General features: G+C 43.2%; 3 protein-coding genes across 4 annotated transcripts; 2 read left to right on the forward strand and 1 right to left on the reverse strand.

Moving 5' to 3' along the window:
• The first annotated feature begins 1,604 nt into the window (after positions 1-1,604).
• On the forward strand, positions 1,605-16,928 carry LOC116922488. 2 transcript variants are annotated; one of them, XM_045174282.1, is made up of 13 exons: positions 1,605-1,899; positions 1,961-2,007; positions 2,071-2,195; positions 2,418-3,485; positions 3,560-4,863; positions 4,933-5,968; positions 6,030-8,601; positions 8,672-9,705; positions 9,775-12,072; positions 12,142-12,572; positions 12,657-13,019; positions 13,089-16,115; positions 16,174-16,928. In XM_045174282.1, exons 4-13 carry the CDS (start codon positions 2,420-2,422, stop codon positions 16,735-16,737), a joined length of 13,695 nt encoding a protein of 4,564 aa, XP_045030217.1. In that variant the 5' UTR covers positions 1,605-1,899; positions 1,961-2,007; positions 2,071-2,195; positions 2,418-2,419; the 3' UTR covers positions 16,738-16,928. The 2 variants fall into 2 exon arrangements, with proteins under 2 accessions (XP_045030217.1, XP_045030216.1); XM_045174281.1 differs by lacking the exon at positions 1,961-2,007.
• Positions 16,929-17,660: 732 nt separating this feature from the next.
• On the forward strand, positions 17,661-18,565 carry LOC123472554. The gene is made up of 2 exons (XM_045174284.1): positions 17,661-18,083; positions 18,176-18,565. The coding sequence occupies exons 1-2, from the start codon at positions 17,697-17,699 to the stop codon at positions 18,194-18,196; spliced, it is 408 nt and encodes a 135-aa protein (XP_045030219.1). The 5' UTR covers positions 17,661-17,696; the 3' UTR covers positions 18,197-18,565.
• LOC116922486 (sodium-independent sulfate anion transporter) lies at positions 18,462-22,352 on the reverse strand. Its single transcript, XM_045174283.1, has 13 exons — positions 22,207-22,352; positions 21,459-21,590; positions 21,087-21,382; positions 20,806-21,004; positions 20,494-20,714; positions 20,246-20,423; positions 20,006-20,170; positions 19,762-19,923; positions 19,543-19,683; positions 19,324-19,469; positions 19,099-19,263; positions 18,876-19,026; positions 18,462-18,808 (listed from the first exon to the last, which is right to left on the reverse strand). Exons 2-13 carry the CDS (start codon positions 21,484-21,486, stop codon positions 18,675-18,677), a joined length of 1,986 nt encoding a protein of 661 aa, XP_045030218.1. The 5' UTR covers positions 21,487-21,590; positions 22,207-22,352; the 3' UTR covers positions 18,462-18,674.
• Between the last annotated feature and the right edge of the window lie 728 nt (positions 22,353-23,080).

Here is a 23,080-nt window from a genome sequence, read left to right on the forward strand (position 1 = left end):
TTAAGTCTTAATGGGTGGAAAAAAAACGTATATGGCTAGTAAATATTTATAACCACAAGGTTTGTCCTTGTTCGAAACCTTCATTTACGGATCTGTTTCGGCTCCCAGGCAATGAGGAAACACTCCCAATAGGAGGCTTGCCCGGATGGGCAGGCAAAAAATGCAAATGGCAATTTCCGGTGAAGGGATGCTGTACCTTTGAAAAGCTGTTTAGATATTCAAAATCGAATTTTAATAATTCAGCCATATATTAAATACATTCGTGACAAGTTGCAGCCTAGTTAGGCTAGACTACTTATCTGGTTAAACAGATGTTTGACATTGATGAAACTGGTTTTGCTATTTAAATCGATTAATAAGAAACAAAAATTGAATGCATTCAAATTGTAGACCTGTCATCATTCTATCGCCAAACACATTGGGTCCTTCTGGATGTGTACCACGTTATATAGAATAACGTATTTGTTGGCCGGCGGCAATGCGTGAAATTCAATCTGTTTTCTTCCAAAGGACGTACGTATAACTAAGCATATTTCCTTATCAAGTTACGTATAGTGTACGTCCTTCCTGCCAGCATATGCCACGTGCGAAGTGTGCGAGGAAGTGTGGACCATCATGTTTTATTTCCGAGCTAACAAAGTACGATGAATTCACTAAATTTTCCCATCGGACGTATTTCTTGAGCTGCTGTAGCCTACTGCATAGTCTGCCGTTGTTCAACCTAAATGACACAACAATTGATAGAAGGTCTGTTGTTTTTTGTTTTTACACAGATTATCTGCTTAACATTTTGACCTTTGAGATACGGGTTTCCTGACTGAGTTGTATTATCAAACTTAAAAGCTACGTTTCGACAACATGTCCCAATTCACAGGTAAGTTTTTAATCTTCTTTGATCAGAGCTGCCTTCTCCCTATGCAGAGAGGGAATACAACACTATCTACGCAAGGTGTCTTACTCGCCAAGCAACTGATAAGCACGATCCCTGCATGCATATCGTAGAACGAATAAAAGCCCGTAAAAGCCCAAACATATTGAATACTTTATTGGATGATACATGCAATTTACCTTCCATATCGTTCGTTTCGTATTCTTTTCGATTCGTCCTGGCTGGCCTGAGCGTCGTGGCATTTACGTGCACGTCTCACGTATCATCAATGTCGCCATCTTGGGAAATTCAATACCCCCTACTCAAATACTCTCGCGTGCTGGGTGGTGATAACGTTTTTAACGTGAACAGCGGATATGACTAATCACCCTTCGACGTAAGCCAAACATGAGAGGATTATCAGATTGATCAACGTTGAAAGTGCATGTTTTGATGTAACTATGTGAACTAGACCTTCTGGAAGGACAGTCACATCATAGACGGTCTACTTTTTTACGGTATATCACTGGTAAACTTAAAAATAAAGAAAATGGTTTTGGTAGACATAGGGACTGTTGCTAACAAAAACAACTGACTGTGATATCAAGAAATTCTTAGTCGTTGAACTTGAACTGTGATAACATCATAGTTTACAGAGACATCTGAACGGCAAAAAAGCACGACTACTAGATGGCGCTCCATAATGGCGCGGTTTCACGTAAACTGAATACTTTGATTACAGACGTCAAACCCTAGAGTACAGGCAGCCCTTCCAGACATCAAACTTTTATCTTTAGAATTAAGCTTAAGTGCACTATTATCTTTAGAATTAAACTTTAAGTACACTTTTATCTTTAAAATTAAGCTTAAGTGCTTAACCTGCAAATCGTAAAACCACAATAGCTAATATTGCATAAACTTTACCCAAAGTTATAAATTATTCCCAAGTTCGTAATCGTAATGTTGGGACGATAACGTTGAGGTAGAAAATCAAGAAAAATATTGTGAAAATCTCCCATAAAGATGGATAGGTAAATCATTAAATTTTTAGAAATCGTATAGGTTTTATCCTATGTTTCTCTGGGATTACAGTTACAACTGATAGACAATGTTATTATTTGACCATTCAGCATGTTGAAGTAAATCGTGATATCAAAAATCATGTCTATGTAGTAGGTGTAAAGTCTAATTTTGTTTTGCAGGTAACTGAATTTAGGGTTCGGTCACACTGGCTAAACTAACTGAAGAACTTGTGAAAATTATTTCCATTCGAGGAAGAAGTTCAGCTAATATACAGTAATATATGCCAATGTTTCTCTATTCCAAGGTAATCTTCTAAAAATTTCATGATTGATAGTAAGTATAATTATATAGCTGTATTAGGACAAATAAGGGTGTTATTCTGTATTGTGATTTAGTTGTTTGTGACAAACAGTGTATTAACGTTTAGTAGCACTTACTCCACGTAGCCTCTTTCCCGATATAATTGGTGATGACGTGTTTGTTCTTTTGATAATGCATTTTAATTGTTATTATTTTTTTTAAATAGAAATGTTTGGCGGAACCAGAGGACGTTCGAAAACCGACGGGACTGAAAAGTCATTAAGTATCAAGCAGGAAGCTCCCGAAATTGATGATGGAGAGTCGTACGCTGCTCCAAAACTCAAAAGGGCTAGTAAAAAACTTGACATCAAAGTTGGAAACAAGATAGATGACCAAAAAGTCTCTGTTTCTACTCCAAAGAATAAGTACGAGATCATATGGATTGATGATGGGAACGCGTGTGATCCTCCAAACGCCAAGAGGGCCAAGAAACTTGATATTAAAACTGAACTGAGATCTCACACTAATGATTATTCTGTTGGTATCAAGGAATCTGGCAATAACGATTGGGATTCAATCCGATGTCCGACTCCCCTGACCAAAGAAATTGAAATAATTGACTTAACCGATGAATACTCAGCATTTAAGACTCGTGAAGAGAAGCATAATGTTCAAAAAGAGTATGGGGAGCAAGCCGAAAAATCCTCTAACAAAGTGTTCGAAGAAGAATTGAGTGTAAAAATAGAACCACGATCACCCATTTCCGATTCTCACTGCATGCAAACAGACGGCGAGTTGGAATTGAACATGCCACCTATAAATGCCAACCATTCGGTTAAGAGTGAGGGGCCATCAGTGACAGCTGTAGTATTTGTAGCAGCACCTGTTGCCAAAGATAGCAATTTGGCGATAATTGGAGAAGATCAGCATTTAGGAAGATGGAAAACTCCCCAGGGAAGCTTTGAAAGGATCAAGGAAATCGCCAACGATTTATGGATTTTCAAGGGAGTTGTTCCTGCTCCCTCGCTGATTGGCTCCGAGTTCAAATTAGTGAATATAAGCAACCTTGACCAAAGCATAGAATATGAAGGAGAAGGACTTTGGGATAACCGTACGGAAGAACTGCTACCCGATTCGTGGAATTTTCTCATTTTCAAATCAAAGCCGAAATCTACGATTGCAAAATTTTTGGAAGGCTTCAAAAGTTTCAACACCAAATCAGAGAAAAAAGGAAAAATAGCTTTTGAATTCTTCAATGTAATTTTCAATCACGTAGTTGAAAATGCAATACCAGGTATATTCTAAGTACATGTAAACAGCAACAGGAATACAATCATCCTTGCTTGTTATCTTTGGCTTCCACCATAGATTGGAACCGTGCGTTTGAAACTCTGGACGATTGTCTGCGAAAGGTACAACGGGCTACAGGCAGTTGTTCTTCCGAAGCTTTTTGTCAGTTTGTTGACACTTGGTTGGAGAAAACAGAACTTTCAAACGATTTTGACCAGCTATTCTTAGTGGTAACAGGCGCCTGCAAGATGGATGTTTTTTCTTCAAAATTAAAAGAAGTTCTGAAAATTAAAAGCAAATATTTTTCGCTTTATTTGCACAACTTCACCAACTTAAATCGAAGAAGTCAAGATCTTGATGGAATTCTGGGACACATTGCCATACAGGCTGGACCTGATTTCTGGTGGATTTTCTTCTGCATTAATCGCATGGCGGAAGTATCTAGAAGATTAAAAGATCATGAATTGTCCAAAGCCATAGAAAAAACCCTGGAGGACATGCCGAAAGTATTGCTTGAAAACCCAGAGAATGCAACTCGAGTCGTAGACTATTTGATCCGGCGGAATGACATTGACGATTTGTATCGTCTGCTACATCCAGCATTCGCACAAAATGCCAACTGCCAACTTTATTTAAATAGTTTTCTGCTGCAACGTATTTTAATGCATGCTACCGACATTGACGGTTCAAAAAGGATTCTCTGTTCGAATTTCCTGAAACAATTGTATCAATCTATCTCGGCTGGAGAAACAACTGATTTGGATGAATCTGGAGAAAACGATGCCACTGTATTCCGCAACGCTATCAAAACAATCTTCAGCGGTCGCAATGTCTCTGATGCGGTACGATTGGCTTATGATTACACCCCGGATTATCTGTTGCCAGTTGTGTCGCCCATTGTCGAGCGAATTATCCCTAAGAAATTAGAATCAATCTCAGAGTTCAGCAAAGAAGATTATTGCTACTTTGCAAAAATAGAAGAAAACAGTTGTGACAATTTCCGTGAATGCAAACAGCTGATTAAAGCAAAGTTACTCAAAACGGCAAAGAAGTCGGTGAAATTGGGTTCGTTTGATGACGTCCATTCACTGAGGCTCATCTTGCTCGCATTGGCTGAGATTGAATGCATTCCCTATCTTGAACGAGCAAAACTCGTTGACCTTCAACAAGTCATTAGAAAATCGCCTCAAAAATTCTTCCAAAACTTGGATTCTGTTTTGAAGAAACACGGTACGTGTATAGACAAAACCTTGAAACCCTTCCGCAAAGGAGAAACTAGATTCATCGTCGAAAAATTAGAGAATCATTTTGATCTTCTAGAAGAAATTCTACGCCAACTTTCAAGTCGACGTGTTCAGTTGATTGATTTGGATAGCCTTCAGGTATAAATAGACGTTTCGACACACAATTTCTAAAAAACATTTTAAAAGTACTGTTTTACCATTTTTCAGGATCCTCAAGTACTGGCTTATTTAAAGAGTATCGGCTTTACCGACCGGAAACAAGCTGAACTTCGTCAAGAGATTGAAGAACTAAGAGGACGCCATAAATTGTATGGCTTGATCTATAGCACGTTTGCTCGCTTAACCGTTATCACCAGTTTACAAGCAAACAGTCATGAAGATGCTGAACATAGCCAAGAAAATGACAATGAATCGGAAAGTATTCAGGTCCTCGATCCTAAAGAGTGGGAAGCGGGATACCTTAAAATAGTCGATCCTGAAACAAGTAATGGAACAACCTTACAAGATGCAATGCAGTTGCCGGTGCCCTTGCAATTAGTGGCTGCCCAGTGGCTGTTCCACGTAAAAGAATGTACGTTGTTCATGAGTAAAATATGGCATCCAATGGTCAAGAGTTGGCAAGGCATAAAAGGATGCGCCATGTTTATGGATAAAATGGATTCGATGGAAGTAGAAATTTATCCACTGCGCAAGGAAGAACTTAATGTTTTCGTTTCTGAATGTGCCACTGAATGGGTGGATTTGGCTCGTAGCGTTGCAAACGGAAACGCGTCATTTCAGGTGATGGATGACATTATTCAACTACAACCCGATCCCAACATTCTTTCACAAGGACACATGCTTGGTCAGCCGATCGAAGGTGTTTCAGTGGCATATCGGAATTTCAAAAACCTTCAAGAAATACGGCACCTGATAGGTCCTTTCGTAGCAGCCCTGCGATTCTTCACTATTCGTCAAAAAGATCCCATTAACAATCTGTACCATTTTGTTCAGAGTAACTTGTTGGAACACTGGGATGCCACAACGTTAGCCCAGGTTACACAAAGCGGTATTCTCCGAATAGTCAACGAAGACCTAAACATCGACCCAGAACGTCCCGACACGCGTAATGCGATGCAGTTTTTAAGTTCTCTCGTGACTGAAGGAGACTCTTCTCCGCTTATCGAATGGCTGAGAGAAAAAAATGAAAATGACATGGAAGCCATGGGCAAAATTCTACAAGGCAGCCTACTTGAGGCTTACGGTAATTTTGACAGTCACTGTATTTAATGTAATTTAACTGAAATGTGATTGTCTTGTACAAGGTCAACTTCAGACACTACGAACTCGGATTGCCCCTTTTCTTCAGAAGGAGTTTAATACGTACCAGGACTTGCTGAAAATCGTTCGCACCTCTGAAGAACGTTTTGCTGATCGTATTTCTGGTCGCGTCCAGCCAGTCAATTGCAAATGGCTGACCAGCATGCTGCCAGAAATTCAAGCTGCTGTTCGCGCCAGTATCATTTCACCTTCTGAAGATGCCAAAGAAAAACTGGCCAAAATCTGCCAAGTTGTTATCAGACCAACAAATGAATCCTACTCGATGGAGATCCACCTACATCCAACTGGATCGCTCACAGTGGAAGAATTGAAGCAAGCGTTCCAGCTACTAGACATGGCTGTAGCCGGCGAATCTGGCGAGATCGATGACGTGGTCGCTTGCGCTAGGAGAAATGTGGGCCGAATCGTGCAACTCTCGGAAATCTTTGATCGTCTTTTTGTTTCCGGGTGCATCTCCTATACTTTCCGTAAGCAAATAGTAGTTGAACTAGTCGATATGGAAAGCGAAATCCGTCGTTTACGTGAACAGTTTGAAGAATGGAATAAAACATGGGAAAGTGTTGAAGAATTGCCCATTTTGGCGCTGTTTTCGCGCAGTTATCTCCTTCGTCTTGCCGACTTGATTGCCCAAAACGAAAAAGAAAGCGTCTCCTTTATTTTACGAATTCTACTGCCTTCGGCGTCATGCAAAATGGAAACCTTAATCGATCAGCTCGCGAACAAAGCACCGCGCCTCGGCAGTATCGGAAATTGGCTGACAACTGCCCAGTTTTTCACAATCCTTCGGGGTTTGCACCAAGTTCTTGAAATCGTTTTTCACGAAAAAAGACCTGAACTTGTTCTTCCGCCTTTTCTCATTTCCTATGCAGGAAAATTGCAGTCTTACTTTATCGACAAAGCTGTTGTCATCTTGAACGTTACGTTTGAGTTCTTAGTGGGAAGTTCATTGGCCGCCTACATGTCGCTGACTCGTCAGCCGATCGAACCTAGCCGAATTCTATTCGTGACGACCAATACGGAACAATCAGAAGTGAAACGATTCATGAAACTTTGGGCTGTCGCTAGTGCAGTGGAAGATTTGTTTATGATCGTTCATGTCGAGAGACTCACGCCTGCTGGCGCTAATGAAATTCGTGATGGTATTGATCGAATTTCACCAGAACGCCGAACAAAACTCTTGTTGTTGGCACAGCACCAACAACGTGTCCAGGCAACACAATCACTGGGTGCTCGGCTCGGCCTTGATTCGGATCGTCTGCTTGAAATCAATTTTACTGCCGAACAATTGCGCCCCTTCGTTTCCAGTCTTTTGCCCAACGCAGCGAATCTCCATTTCTTCAGCTCGAAATTGCCGGGCTGCGGCAAAAGCCAGCAAGCTTTGCTAAAAGCATCCTGTCAATTGCCAGAACCAGATTATTATCGCATGTCCGTCAGAATCGGAACCGTGGAGGAATTGCTGACCAACTTCCAAAAAATCGAAAGTCGTCCTGCTAAGACGGAAATACAAGTTCCATTTCTTCACCTAGATGTCGCGCACTCCGTCTCGTTCGAGTTCAACGACATGCTACTATTGCTGCTAATCCACGGAGCACTGTACGACCCAAAGAAGGCCAAACTAGGGTTTTGGATTATCTCTCCGCAGACTACCATCGCCTTGGAGTTTGCTTCCCCCTTTGGGGTGAAAGAGTTCCCCGTCATCGCTTACGTGGGCGAACACCACGATTGCGAATGCAACAAGTCATTTTTCAGCTATGATTTAGCTGTGATGCCAATGGTTCTCGGACAATCAGTTAGACTCAACCGCTCTAATGGCCTTGTTGCTGCTGGTAAATTCCTGCGGATTCAACAGGCTGGAGAGGAAGGATTACGTGCCTGGGATGAACTTTGTTCATCCCCTGTGTCTATTATAACGGACCCTCTGCCAAAAGACCTTACCTTCGATCTGTTGGTGGCCTCTTTTCAGCACGCAGAAAATCGAGATGCTCCCACGTTTACCGCTTTGAACGCAATGGCCTCTTTCCTCTTTAGGCACATCTCGGCTATGATTAATTGCATGTGGTTCAACAAGTCAGCCGTACATCTGTTTGAGCGTGAAGATTTGGCCAGAATCTTTAAACAGAATGTTTTTAATATGTTACTTAAAGTAGCCAATGATAGCATTGCCCGTTGCTGGTCAATAGCCAATCGAGGGGAGAAATTGAATGAAATGGATTGGATCAATCGTCAGAGAGCCATGTTCCTGCTTGGAGTCGGTAACGATGGCTCTGTCAGTGGGATGAATGTCGTGGGCCGTGATGCGGACGCATTGAAAAATATGTTTCACGCTAGCGTACTACCCGTTCTACAGCAGCAGTGTCTTCTGTTCCAGGAGTTTCACGGATTTAGAAATTTAATACAGAACCCGACGGGCGCCGAAGTCATTCTGAATGCCATGAGATCTCTATTGCTCCTAGATGGCACCACCAGTAGCGCTGCCAAGGTTTACCAGCTGGATAGCCATCCAAGCCATGTTCCAGTTAGCGATCGTTTACGTCAATTGATTGGACAAGAGCAAGGGTCGGTTGTTATTATTTTTCTTTTATACTCTTCCATTCAACTCTTCAATTTATATTTCTCTCTGTCCTAGGTATATACTTACCGGTGATAATATCACGAAAATGATGTTTGCTTTATATCGAATTCGCTGTGGCCTACCCGTCGTGGCTTTTGGAGAAGCTGGCGTTGGCAAAAGCGCTCTATTCCGATTTCTGATTGAGACGCTGCTCGGCCACACTTTTGCAGTGTGCAACGTAAACAGCGGAACTTCGATTCGATCTGTCGAAGAATTGATTGAATGGGCCATCACGATCATCATGATGGACCCTGAAGCTCAAGTATTTCTATTTTTCGATGAAATGAACACGGCCGACCCACCCGTCATCGCCTTCCTCAAAGAGCTTATGCTCGATCGCCATTTCTGCGGAACAGTTTTACCAGAAAACATACATTTGATGGCTGCCGCCAACCCTTATCGACGCTTACGGCAAAACAATGAAGCGCCTGTCGGGTTGGCTTTCCGGTTTGCCCAAGCCCCAGAAGAAAATAGAAGCACTACTGACGTGCAAAATTTGGTGTATCGCGTCAACGATTTACCGCTCGCTTTTTACGAACACGTCTACGATTTTGGCCACCTTTGCAACGAAGCCGAAGACACGTACATTGAAGAAATCTGTCGAAACGGCTTGCCGAAATCCGAGTTCAGCGCCGAAGGCGTCGAATGGTTTATCTCCATCGTCCAGAAATGCCATCGAGTAGCCAGAGAGATGAGTGTTGACCCGGAATCAGCCGTCTCACTGCGCGACACCACTCGAGCTGTTCAACTGTTCCGTTGGTTTTTTCTATCTCCAGCTGGCCACCAAATGTCACGGAACGATGCGGGAATTGCGGCCGATTTGACCATTTACCTGGTCTACGCGTTCCGATTCCGCTTGCGAAAAATGTTCTTGGAGGAGGTCTTTGGTAAAGATCAATCAGCGTCCAAGAATATGACCGAAGTATCCCGAATCATTGCAAAAATGCTTTACGAGAACGCACACGGAGCTTCCATCGGTTCTGGCGCCATTGCGTTGAACGATGCCCTTTGCGAAAATCTTTTTGCATTGTATGTCTGCGTCCTAAACGGTAAAAGCTTATCCTAAGATTCTTTCAAAAAAGAAAAAAAAGGCTTATTTGCTTCTCTTACATTTTTAGGAATCTTTCTCATAATCGTTGGACGGCCTGGATCGTCCAAGTCCTTGTCGGTTGAAATCTTGAAATTGGTACTTTCTCCTGGCAATCATGCACTGCGACACAGCTTAGGAGACTTGCCTGCCATCACTGAAGTGTATTTTCAATGCTCTCCACTGTCAACTTCTTCCGGATTCAAAGCCCTGTTTGAATCGGCCAAGAAACTTAGCGTTGACCCAAAGACAATGCTAGCTATGGTCGTTCTGGATGAACTAGGTCTGGCCGACATGTCACCGGAAAAACCAATGAAAGTGTTGCACGCCGAGCTGGAACGCCAGTCTGTTTTGACCTCTGGCGATAAAGGACAAACTCCTTACGCGGTAGTGGCCCTCAGCAATTGGGTAGTGGACGCTGCTCAAGTGAATCGAGGCGTCCTCATTTTACGCACCCAAGCCGACAAAGAGGATCTATTGATTTCAGCTAAACAGCTGACCAAGTCTTTAGTTTCCAAGTACGTGAAGAAAGCGGAAATCGAACAAATGACTCGGATCCTTAGTGGAAGCCTAGAAAGTATCGTCAATACGTACGAAGAGCTGGACCAAAGAGAAGATCTTGGTGGTGGACATGTTTTCTCCATGAGGGATTTCTTTTTCTGCGTCAAAAACTTCGTCTGCTCGGTTTTTGAATCCGTCGTTCAGATCAAGACCTCGCGTGATTTCCGCATTTCCCAACATTCACTCATCCAGTCGGTCATTCGTAACTTTGGCGGCGCGCACGAGAAGGCCCGTCGAGTGGTCAGAAGAAGCATGGCAAATCATTTGCAAGTAACTTTAACTGCCATCCCTGAAATCAACCCAGTGGATCTCATCATTTCAAACGTTCGCGATTCTTCCAATCCGCTGTCCATCCATATCGCTAGGCATTTGATGATTCTCAGCCGATCCCTAATTGGCCTACAACTGCTGAATCTCCACGTGAAAAATAAATTAGACGATAACATGAGCTGGAATGTTCTCTTCGGTTCCTGTTTCCCAGGCGATTTGCAAGTGACTGCCGTCACAAGAAAATTACGTCAAGTAGAGCAAGCCATCCGGAAGGGCGGTGTGCTGATCCTGTGCCACGCGGATCAGCTTTTCGAATCTCTCTACATGGTGCTGAATCAACAGTACTGGGCACAAGGAGAGGTTACCATGACACAAATTGCTCTTGGACCATCCATTCGGGCCATAGCACTTCCGCACGGGCCGTTTCGGATCATTGCCCTACAAGACACGGATGTAGCGCTCAATCGAGATTTAATGTCTCCAGCGATTCTGTCACGCTTTGAAAAGCATGAACTGAGGCCATCTCATCTTCTAGATGATGCCGGAAGAGCTTGGCTCAATGTCATCGAATCGCATTCTATCTGGCTGGCCGTTCCGCAAGCAATTAAGAGACAGCAGTTGATTTGTGGATACCACCAAGAGTCTTTCTCCACATTGGCTCTTCATTTGCAGAACAGAGGCGTACCAATGGAGCTGGATCACGATGAAGAAGAAGACCCGCACAGTGCTACTGCCATCTGGATGAGAGCCATCAACCCGATGGCCATGATCAAGTTGGAGAGGAATCCCTGTACCCATCCGAAATTGTTGGAATTGTGCAGACACTATCGTCATCATTTCGTTTTTGAGAGCATAGATGACGCTCTTCAGAGTATCAAATCGAATCGCTTGGTCATCGTAACAAATTCACTTCGCCATCTGGAAATCACGCTGAGTAACTCTTCCGTTTACAACCATTCGGTCATCCGGCTGTTTGACGTCGATTCCGAGCTGCAGCTCTTTACACTACTGGAATCGGTCGGTGATGACGATTTCTTCGACCCTAATTTCTGCCTCGTTGTCCAGTACGACGCCGTAACCGGACCGATTGAGCAATTCCAGCTGGCCAAGTACGAATTAGAGCAGCGTTTCGAGAAGAGTTCATGCCGTATCGTGTTCGTCGTTCACGTGGATCCGCGTCCTTCTAAGATGCACTGGGTGTTTTCTTTTGGCGACGGCTGGGATTATTGCTTCGTTGACGAAGTCGTCCCTAATGGCCCATTAGATCAACATCAGATCCCACTAGGCCAGCTCATCCAATCAGATGCTGACCATTCTTTGTCTCATTTCATTAAGATGATGACAATCGAATCGTTCAAGTCCCTTTTGCTGGAAGTGCTCGGCCCAGTTTTGCAGACTAGTTTAGCTAGTTTACGTCCATCTTTGGGGAAATTCTACGCTGGGGTTCGAACGGCCTTGGCACTTCCAAACAACCAAATCCTTCTTGAGTTGATGAAAGGTATAATTTGCACATTTTCTTATCCACAATAAATAGTTTTTTTTTTTTACATTGTTGTTTTGTTGCTAGAATGTTTGATAGCTCAACTGGAAGAGAGTCGGATATCTTGGCATGTTGTCGATGCTGTGAGCGACGCCAGCTTTGATTCGTCTTCTTCTCTAACCAAAGGCCTGTGGAATGTTTTCAAGCATCAAATTAGCAACCCACTTGCTCATCTTTTGGTAGTCAGTGACGTCTGGCGCGTCGCTGACGATTCCTCAGCCAAACTGTGGTGTGAATTCGTCTCTGCCAACTATCCCGACCGGCTACTGTCGCTAAACTCATCCGATTTGTTCGTCCAAACGCCCATCGGTTTCGGCGTTTGCGATTGTTTGTTTGGACGTTTGCTTGTCTCCTTTGAAAAAAATCATGGCGCTGAACCACGTCTTAACGGGCCATTGCAATGGCTCTTGGACTATGTGGGCAAGAATGAAAATAATGATTCCCAAGAGGTCAAACAAGTAAGTTAAAAACCCCATCAGTTGATAGACAATGATCATTCATCTTCATTTATTTTATTTTTGCAATCATTTTCACTCGTGTAGGTATACTTCATTGATTGGTTTCTGCTTCACATTCCGCAACATTTACACCACTGCCTGAGAAAATTGCCACTATCGAAAATGGTTTATCTCGTGGACAACTTGTTTGACGAGCCGGCCATGTTTTTCCTCGATTGGGAGCACTGGGAAGGGAAGGTGACTGCTGCTCTTGAAGTTGTCAGAATTGCCTCTTTCGCCAAGCCGGACACGTCAGACGACGACGGCTTCTGGAGCACAGCAACTGGCCGAATTCGCAATTGGAAGTCTTTCATTGAAATGGCAGCTCGTTCATCGCTGACGGCCTTGGCCTCACCAGGGATCCTCAAGTCTCATGAAAGATTTATACAGTCTGTTTCATCCATAGAAGTATGTGTTCTAGTACTTAATTAGGCTTTATGCAAGTTCCTAACCCCAACTTTCCTTTTATTCCTACAGACTAGTCCGGCTCTTATTGAATTACTGCATCACGTAGAAGACTTACCACAAGTGTGGCTCAGTTTGCGAATAACCAAACATATATTGCTCTTTGATCCAGAATCGGAGGTTAAACTTCGGGAATTACAGAATTCGACACCCGAAAAGCTGTTTGACAACCTGACAGAATTAGCCATGAACTCAGTCATTCGACCGAGAGTGGCTACTTGTCTTCGAACAAGACGATTGGTGCTGCAGGCTGATTTGTACGCTTTTCTAAAAAGCACCTCAGCTTGTGGCTCTGCAAAACAACTTGCCGAAATCCTAGAAGAATGCCCAACAACCAATTGTTTGGTCTTACGCAAAAAGGGTAGAGACGGAGTAGATTTGAACAGGTATTGCCCAAGCTGCACTCATTCTCTGGCCACCATTGCAAGTGAACCTCACGGCCATCTGCGAGCGCCAAGGAAAGAAATAATTGAATCGCTCTTCCAAGATCATCAAACATTTATGTTCCTTTTCGAACGGGTAGCTGAGCTATTTATCCAGCAGCACAAGAACGATCCACATCGCATCCGTGACTTTCTGCAATTCCTTTCAAGTTCCAATTGCCGTCTGCGAGTCTCGTGGCGTTTCTTGACCGTCATCGTACGCACAGTGTTGTCAACTCGATCCGGCGTTACAATCATGGATGATATCTTATCATCAATCAGTTGCAACAATGTAACTCCTGATACGAATGCTAACGCCTACAGTTTATTGCGAGCTCTGCTCGTCTGCTCAGATCAAGATGTGCGCAACAACGCGCTAGAGGAACCAGCAGAAGATTTGATTCAAGCAGCAATGACGGGCGATTGGACGATGGATCGCATCCGTAAACTTGCCCTCATCCGCCAGCGACTTGCGCTGAATGAAAATGGAACAGCAAATGCGATCGCAGAGTGGGCTCGTTGGCGAGAAAATCGAAGCGATCAATCCATCACAGATGCTTTGCTCTTCTTCATCTTGCGTTTTTCGTCAGACGAAGGAGATACGACTCGATTGAGCAACATTCTCCACGATCCGCGAATAGCCAAAGAACTCGATCATCACAAAGTTGTAAGAGATTTTATCGTGACGTTGTCGCCATTGTCACTGGGTTTCCCTCTACAAGCTGCGGCCGTGACAGCTAATCCCTTTCAAGAATGCCTGTTGCACGGGATCAGTACTGGCAACTTCATAAAATATCCTGTTCTACTGGAACTCCAACCTGTCTGGGCCCCCTTTATCGCTCGATTGGCCTATCACGCCTATGATGTTTTTGTGGTGAAGCGAATCCATCTGTTAGAAGAGATGAGTTCTAACTTGGCTGCCGCTGCCCAGTTTCTCTTGCCTGGAATGGACAATCATCCTTACTTACCGAGTTTTATATTGGAAGCCAACCGTTGGTACCTGTGTACATGTGATACTCTTTGTTGTCTTGGAAACTGCGGACGACCAGTAGCACAATCTGTTTGCGACAATTGTCACGTCGCACTTGGTGCAAACCACGAACTCCGCGCAGGAGTTCGAAGCGCCACCATCGAGGACTTCCAACCTCCGAGTGGCATCTACATGACTCGAGTACCGGTCGTGACGCCAAATTTTGCCGTGCGAAATTGCACTCCAGTCGTTACCCGATTTGCCCTTTTGCTCAATTCATTGGCATTGATGAATGCTGCATTAAATCCACGGACACAGCCAGATGACATTTGTAATCTCCTTCTAACGTTACCACCGACTGAACGCCAACCAGTTGAAAATTGTGGTTCATTGATGCAATTGCTATCGAACCACATCATCGTTCATCTAGATCTTCTTTGCCAATTACTGGTGACCTCTCGACCGCAGCTTACCATGACCGACAAGTTCCGCATTGGTCATTTATTGCTTCACAAACTACTGGCTTCATCAGATCCTTCATTTTTCGCCAATGCTACGAAATTTAAAAGCAAACCGCAGGCCAGGGAAGCATTTGAAAATGGACTCACCAGTTTGTTGGTTCAGCAAACGAATCTGGCTGAAGAGCTTGATTACGTCGCGCAATCCGATGAAGCCACGATGGCATTCCGTCAATCGTTATTGCACAGCCAAACGTCATTCTGGGCCTACGCTCGAAGAGTCTTTTCCGATCGACGATGCGTACAACTGGAGCTGACCAGGAACAACAGTTTGCGACTACCATTCCTAAATTTGTTGCTGGACGTCAACTACATGGACAAACTGGACGCTTTGCAGTATTTTGGCCCTGCTATGCGCTTTCTTGCTCTCGTTCGCACAGTCATGTCGGGTGAGATCACCCAGGAAGAAGCTAATGACATGTCCATTGCCCAGGGTTTGGAAAAGATGGTGGAAACAGTCGGCCGGAAAGCTGTCACTTTGGACCGCGGCCGACCCGTAAAGACGAAAGAACATGTAATGGATCTGTTTGACGGCTTCAAGCAGTTGTGGGAACGGTTCAGTCATTTGCAGAATGCGGAAAACAAAACGTTTCTGGATTATTTTGAATGCCAACAGATCGATGCCAACGTCCGACCGAAAGCGGTGCTCGAACAAACAGCACCTCTGATCTTGATTTGTGCTGGCAGTGAACTGCCAGAGGCTACGTTCTGCTACCAATTACTAAATCACGCTGCTGAAGCTGCTTCGTCTATCGCGCTCAACAGCTTCATCCAGCCTCATTGCCGTCCAGGATGTGTCCGGCTTTCTTGTTCCAGCGCTGCAGCTTTAACCGATTTCGATGAGTCGTTGTACGCTCACGTACCTGCCGAACTAGTCGATCGTTTTATTCGCGATCATCTTATCGATCAAGCTACCCTTCAAATAGCGGAATCATTTGCCAGGACCGCCATCTTAGGATCAGCTGGCAGTACAATTGCAGAAAATGTGTCTCTTGCTGTCATCCCTGAATTTGTTTTTAAAGACGATACGGAATCACGTAACTATTTGCTAGTCCTCGAAAGAAGATCTCTAAAGTGGCAGCCTTCGTCTATTCCGCCTCATTTACAGGAACTCATCCTAGCCGATTTGGTACGATCTGATCAAAAACAATTTGAATTTCTCTTACATTTCTATTATTGAAACACAGGAGAAAAATCGAATCTTGGCTGAAGCTCAATCTGTCCTCGTGTCTGCCATTACCCATGTTTATTCCAATACTGACCCACTTGTCATTCGTAAAGTGCGCAATCACTACGTCTCCGACGTGTTGCAGGAGCTGACGAGGGCAGAAATCTTGACTGAGCGTCATGTGTCGAACGCTACCCTCGACATCTTCAATCGTCATTTGAGACTGGAAGTTCGCCATAGTTTTGATTTACTCAAAGCCATTACGATGCGTATGAAAGGAGATGATATTTTTGGTGGACGTGTTCCAGAAGGCTGGACAGCGTTGCTACCGGAATGCTTAGTGACCTTGACTAGCCAGAAATTGCGCTCGCACATACCAGACATTGTTGAAACCTTATTACGAATGATCGATATTATCGCAGTTGCAAATCCTGTTGTGCCTATTTGGCTTACACCAGACAAATCACTTTTATATGCCCTACGGCAGATTGAAGGTCCCGATTGGGATGGAATTCCTGCTGAGCTCAAAATGGAACATCTCGGCCATGTATTATTGATTGCCGAGTCCCTCGCCAAAATTTAAGCCATTTTTACACGATCGTAGACAGTGTCGTGCCTTTAGTGTGTAGAATAATGCAGCTAATCCAAATGAATTTGACCAAAGATTGTATTAATCAAGATTTTTTTAAATAGCAATTTTCCAATCCATTTTCTTGTAACGTGTGTATCCTTGAAGCGTTCTCAAGATATGAACAATAATACGGTTGTCTTTTATTGAATGTCTACCTTCCACATAGTTGACGTTGATTATATAAGAATCAATTTTCCTATGGGCGAGCGTGACCTCCCCACCCACAAAAAAAAAATTCTTTGCAATATGAGTCACGCATGTGCCGCAAACGAGAAGTTACGAGTCACGATTGAAAAACAAAAAAACTGGCCTTGAATATAGAACTCATTCGTAAACCTTAATTGACGAGAAACGATAATATACACAAAAAAATAAACCTCTAGCAAATTTCAAACCAGTTCCGCCATGTATTTTAACTCCCCTCTAAAAAAATGACGTCATCTTTCCACAGTATGCAAAAACGTATGAGCTACAGAACCGTATGAAAGAAACTGCTGGATTAGATTCATTTTGTCAAACGATCATGAAATATAACCGAAGGTTTTATATTTACACACTTGCGCCATTCACGTATTTTTTTTTTCCCCGCACATCACCTTCATCTATTCCTAGCGCAATAGTTCAGAAAATTTCATTCTCCAACTGCTGTGCACAAATGCGTTAAGTACGATCGCCGTTTGTTTTGTTTCTTTCGTGACTATGCGTGAAACCACGCAGAACTGGTTTTCAAAATGTTGTTCACCTTCGCCGCCCTTACGTGTCTAGCACGCTCATTTTCCTGCCGAGTCTATAAAAGCTAAATCACGACCACTCCTAGCTGCATTGTTCAATTGTGCGTCCCATTGTGTTCGTTTCGCATTTTCAAATTTAAGACCTTACAAAAGCAATTCTAAATAAAAAACCTTACTAAAATGGATGACGAAGACGATGAGTGGATAGGAGAGTGCCTTTTAGTGGCTGGTTTCATCACTGGAATCGTCGTTATCACGCTTTGCATCTCCGTTTATTACATCTGTTGTCATTGCCCGAGACAAGCGAATCGTCGGAAAGCCAAACACGCTCAACAGCGGCGACTGCGGGAGCCATCCGTTGCTTCAACGGCTGTTGAGTCACATGAAAGCTGCCATGAAACTGGATATCAGCCGGATGGCGATACGGCGACGCAACAGTTCCCTTCTCTTGTTACTATGGCAACACAACACAACGTCGAAAGTGCACCGCCACCGTATTACATCAGTGAAGATGATCCCCCGCCGCCGTATTCAATTGGTGACACATCCACTGAAATAATTACTGAGGTATGGTATATAAGAAAACCAGCTCTTTTGAGAATGTGAAACATTTAGCAAAACTACATTTTAAATACAATTGGATTTTATTTAATGAATAGAAACCGACGAGTAGTAACTAGTGACCCAGCTGTATTACAAGCTGGGGATGAAATAATATGTCAACCTGACGGCGCCATACAGACGTGCATCCAGCAAGGCTAACGGCGTTGTACAATTTTTGGCTAAATGCAAATCAGCAAGAATTATGTCAAAAACTAGAACAGAAATGAAAATTCGCTGAAATTCCTGTCTCGAAATTTGAAAATGGAGTCCCAAGGTGAAGAGAAATTTATCCCGACTGAGAAAAAAAAAAAAAATTAAACTAGAACACGACACACCAAAATGTCAAGGTTCCATTACGACGAATAGTTTTAATTGGGCATCTCATTAAAAAAAACGTGTCTACATATACTGACGTTATCAAATACACAAAGCCCATTATGTCATCACTGGTTCGATTTACTGTATTACCTCACCCGATTACTGTTTCTTTTTTTTTTTCATAATAAAATGTGATTATAACTCAAATCATATACATATCTATTTAATTGATCAAACTTATTTTTCTACTTCGACCGAGGTGCTCATCGACGTCTCTTCAATTCGAGAGTCCCGTTTATCGGTGGGTGAAGACGACGATGTAGATGACGAGTCGAACAACGTTAATGGCACCGACGTCGACGTCGCAACTTCTATTGAACCAAACACCAAAAAAATTTAAACGCATTCGAGAAACTGTGAGTTTCAATCGCAGTTTACCTTTCAGTAAACTTTCCATGTCCGTGCCATCGGTGTGGACATGCAAATCGCATCCCATCCGCGACAGGATGAGCAAAACTTCGGGTTTCGTCCGCGTCAAGACGAGTTTGTGTCCGTGTTTGTGCAGGCTTTTAATCATGTTGTTAAATCCCTGCATAAAAAGCCCGTAAGCAGTTCGGTTAGCGGAATTAGTTGCACTTTTGATTAAACAAGGAAACATTACGTAAGCGGTCGTGAAATCTGCGGCCGAGACGTGAATCATGTCGATAACCACGATAATGCCCGGGTAAAGCGCCGAAGCTTTCCGAACGCTGGACATGAAATATTCCATAGCTGTGAACACCAAACTACGATCCGGAGTGATATGTAGATATTCCATCGTTGGATTCTGCACGCAACATCATATATATTCAGTTTTAAAATTACAAAAAAAAAAGGCTTTTATTACTTGATGTTTGTGAATTCGTAGTCGCGGCCTAGCGGTGGTGTACAACAACATTCCTAAATTAACAGCCGTGCCGATTAGAATGCCTTGTTCAAGTCCGACAAAGAGGCAAAAGACGAACGTCACTCCGAACGGAACAATATCTATCCCTGCGCGCACCCAATATATCGGATCAAGTTTATCCCATGAAAACGGCGGAATTGATTTCAAGTGATTAATTACTTTTTGATTTCCAGACCATTTTCACTAGATGGACTTCCACCATGAAAATGACGGCACAGATGATGACGGCCGCCAGGCAACTCTTCGGTATGAAAAAGAAGTACGGCGTCAAGACGGTGATAGCCAGCAAAACGAGGGACGCTAAATGAATCGAAATCATTATTTTTTATACTCTTGGAATAAATGGGGAAAAAATAATAATTAAGACGAAGACATTACCGGTATAGAGACCGCCGAAGGGTGTCCGCACGCCACTGGCTGAATTGACGGACGTGCGGGAAAACGATCCGGTGACTGGGAACGATGATGCGAATGATCCCATAATATTGCTGGTACCTATAGCAATCATTTCCTGACTGGCGTCGACTCTTTTTCCTTTGGCTAACGGTCAATTAGAAAATTTAAAGAATTTGTTTCCTTATTACAGACCCGACAAGAAATTGAGTGCGGTATATAATTATACCGAACGATTTAGCGATGGCGATCGATTCGAGAACTGCAACCAACGGAGTGACATAGAGCGCAGATCCCAAATTCTTGCAAATTTCCACGAAAGTGTACGTTTTGTCGCCGTTCGTGAACGAGAAGACGGGCGGCTTGAAAGGAGGAAATCCACTTGGGATCGAACCTAATAAAAGAAGAATCAATAGATATTTTCAGTATTTCTATCGTCAAAATTGAAACGGGCAACAGCTTTGCGTACCGGTTAGCGTGAACGGATAGCTAGAACTTCCGGGCTCGGTCAGACTGTAGGCGACAATGGATCCGACGATGATGACGATAGCATTCCGCGACACAGAAATGAGCCAACATCCGGCGTTGAACCACTTTTGCCATCGATTCGTCTTACCTTCTTCACCCAATTTAACTTTATCTAACATCTATTAACCATCAACGAATAATAGAATTTCAAAACTTTTCAACAAACGGTCAAAGTGTTTAAATGTTTACCCGAAGCAAAAGCAAAACGGCGATGGAAGAAAAACCCAAGACGGCATCCCATTTTTTCGTTTTTTCGATGTTCTCGAATACGGCGATCCACGTATTGAGGAAACCTTCGTCATCAAACTTGAGTCCAAGAAGAGATTCAATCTGGGTCGTGGCGATCGTAAAGGCTGCCGCGCTCGTGAAGCCGGCCACGACCGGAGCCGCAATAAAATCGATTAAGAAACCTGTCAATCACGTTGAAATAGCCACACACACACACACACACAAAACGCATTTCAAATTTAGCTGGCGTGTCTGACATCACAAGGCTATCACCGAAATTAAGAAGACCAAAGAGGAGAATAATGCATCCGGTGATGAAGGCCAACAGGATGGCAGCTTCAGGCCCCATTTGCGTAGCGCCCGAATCGTAGGTAACGAGGGCCATCAGGGCCGTTGGTCCGATCGTAATGGCGTGAGTGCTGCCCAGCAGAGCGTACACGAAGCACCCCATATAAGCAGCGTACAATCCATACTAAAAACAATTGATTAAGTAAAACTGTGCGGCGCAATGTGTCATCTCCTTTATTTTAAAAAATCAATTATCCGTTATTTACCTGAGGAGGTAAACCGGCCACAGTTGCGTATGCTAATCCTTGCGGAATAACTGTCACTCCAACGGTGATGCCAGCCACAAGATCTGCCACGAAATCTTGAATCGAATATTTGGGTAGCCACTTTAAAATAGGCACGCGCATGTACAGCGTTTTCTTCCGCAAAATGCGTTGCTTCCGCTTTGCCCACCAGGATTGCTCCGGCGATCCATCTCCGCCATCGTGTCCGGGCTTTAAACGAACAACGGTGATGGTCGTCTGCGGCTCTTGAGTTTCACTTTCCGCATCGCTGTCGCTACCTGTAGAAAACGAAACCCAAATATATCAGAATAGAAAATCAAATTCTCTGAAATATTCCGGAGTTGTTTTTTTTACTCGAGTCGGCGTTTCGTTCCGTTTCCATGACAGGACAGAGCGTCGTGGCCCACTGAGACGGTCAGCTTTAAGAGAGAAGACTGATCCCACTTCTTTCTGCCGATAGGAGTGCGATGGAAAAACCAATGACATCTACAGAACAAAAGAGATCAATTCTGGGGGAATTAAGTTATCGTTTATCTACCACTAGTAAACCCTATGTCTATAAATTGATCGCATTTCAGCCGATGGCCCTTTGGCAAGGCGATAACGACACGTCAAATAATGTTTCGTTGACGTAATCACTTGACCGCGTGCGTTTCGCTAATAGGGTACAATTCAGCAACATTTATAGCAACTCTTTATTAATTATTTTATAGATTGACACTATGCGGCAACATTGCCTCGCTTTGATGCATAAATTCGTTATTTTATTGAATTACATGGAAGCATTTCCTGTGCAAAAGGTTCACAATTGACAGAAATAAAATTTGTTTAAAATCTCTAAAGCCGTTAACAAATAGTAGACGTGTGGCTTAGTTTAAGTTGCCACGTTTGCTTATCGAAAGCAAACCAGAAGTTTCCGGACACGAAGGTAAAAGGGCAAAAAAAAACAAACGTCTACATGCACACGCTTTACACCAACGACACCAACAAAACCGATACAAAGTTCAAATTTCGTTCTGATCTCAAATACCAAAGTTGTAAATTAGAAATGACGTTTGTTAAGCTGAATTACGAAATGGATGAAATATTCATGAAATATTACCAGCCAGTCTCATAAACTCGAAGCGATTGCCCAAAGTTGCCAGTCGTACACGTTTGACTGTCTTGCGATTTCTGACGAAAAGGGCGTTTCTACCAGTTCTTTGGCTTGGATGAGATATGCGTACCCAAAAATAAATGGAAACAGGAAACAGAATGTTCTGTGCAAACATACGAAAGCCTTTCGTTTAATTTTTTTTTTGTTTCAAATGCCTTATGTAATTACTGCGAATTTTCCAACGGGTCTGAACAAAAAGTACCAACCAAAACCAGCATATTCCCTTGATCAAATCAATTCATAGTGGGTAGCACGTTGAACCTTGGGCATTCTAAAAAAGAGAAATCGTTCTAGGAAGACGAAATTGTAACTATTCTTTAAATAAAACGACGCATTCCTGGTAAAAAAGAGCAAACGTAAAAATAGAAAGCGTTTTCTCCCAAGAGGTATAAAGCAACCCAGGCTGCCGAGTTCTACGTTCTTTTATAGATACTCATCCGCGCTCGCATCGACGCATACTCTTATCTCCCTGTTCAGCTTCACAGTGTTTTACTTAGCACACCCTAGAACTTACATCACGTGTCTTATATAGGCGACCATTTAGGCTCATATTACTCGTGCAATAGGACCACATTACCTCATCCTGAACACAAAATCTAGATTTCCATTTCTCTGTGCATTAGACTCACGACATGGTGGGTGGTCGTCAAAATTTTGGAACGACCTTGGTTTGACAATGTACCAAGAAATTTTGCATGCGTTTTGGCAAGTATGAAAGAGGGCCACCTGCGGCACATTTGCTTTTCTTGAGATACTGCAAATAATTCTTTTACGGCCATTTCCTTTACATTTCCCAGACGTTCTTCTTCTGTTGTGATTG

This window comes from Daphnia magna, linkage group LG5 (assembly GCF_020631705.1).
Source record: "Daphnia magna isolate NIES linkage group LG5, ASM2063170v1.1, whole genome shotgun sequence".
Classification (NCBI taxonomy): Eukaryota; Metazoa; Arthropoda; class Branchiopoda; order Diplostraca; family Daphniidae; genus Daphnia; species Daphnia magna.

Coding starts and splice junctions, on each gene's coding strand:
- LOC116922488 (XM_045174282.1), top strand. CDS start 2,420: ATGTTTGGCGGAACCAGAGGACGTTCGAAAACCGACGGGACTGAAAAG. Junction 3,486..3,559: donor AGTTGAAAATGCAATACCAG/GTATATTCTAAG, acceptor CTTCCACCATAG/ATTGGAACCGTGCGTTTGAA. Junction 13,020..13,088: donor AGTCTGTTTCATCCATAGAA/GTATGTGTTCTA, acceptor TTATTCCTACAG/ACTAGTCCGGCTCTTATTGA.
- LOC123472554 (XM_045174284.1), top strand. CDS start 17,697: ATGGATGACGAAGACGATGAGTGGATAGGAGAGTGCCTTTTAGTGGCT. Junction 18,084..18,175: donor CCACTGAAATAATTACTGAG/GTATGGTATATA, acceptor TTTAATGAATAG/AAACCGACGAGTAGTAACTA.
- LOC116922486 (XM_045174283.1), bottom strand. CDS start 21,486: ATGGAAACGGAACGAAACGCCGACTCGA. Junction 20,715..20,805: donor CTTTGGTCTTCTTAATTTCG/GTGATAGCCTTG, acceptor CGTGATTGACAG/GTTTCTTAATCGATTTTATT. Junction 20,424..20,493: donor CCGTTTTGCTTTTGCTTCGG/GTAAACATTTAA, acceptor GATGGTTAATAG/ATGTTAGATAAAGTTAAATT.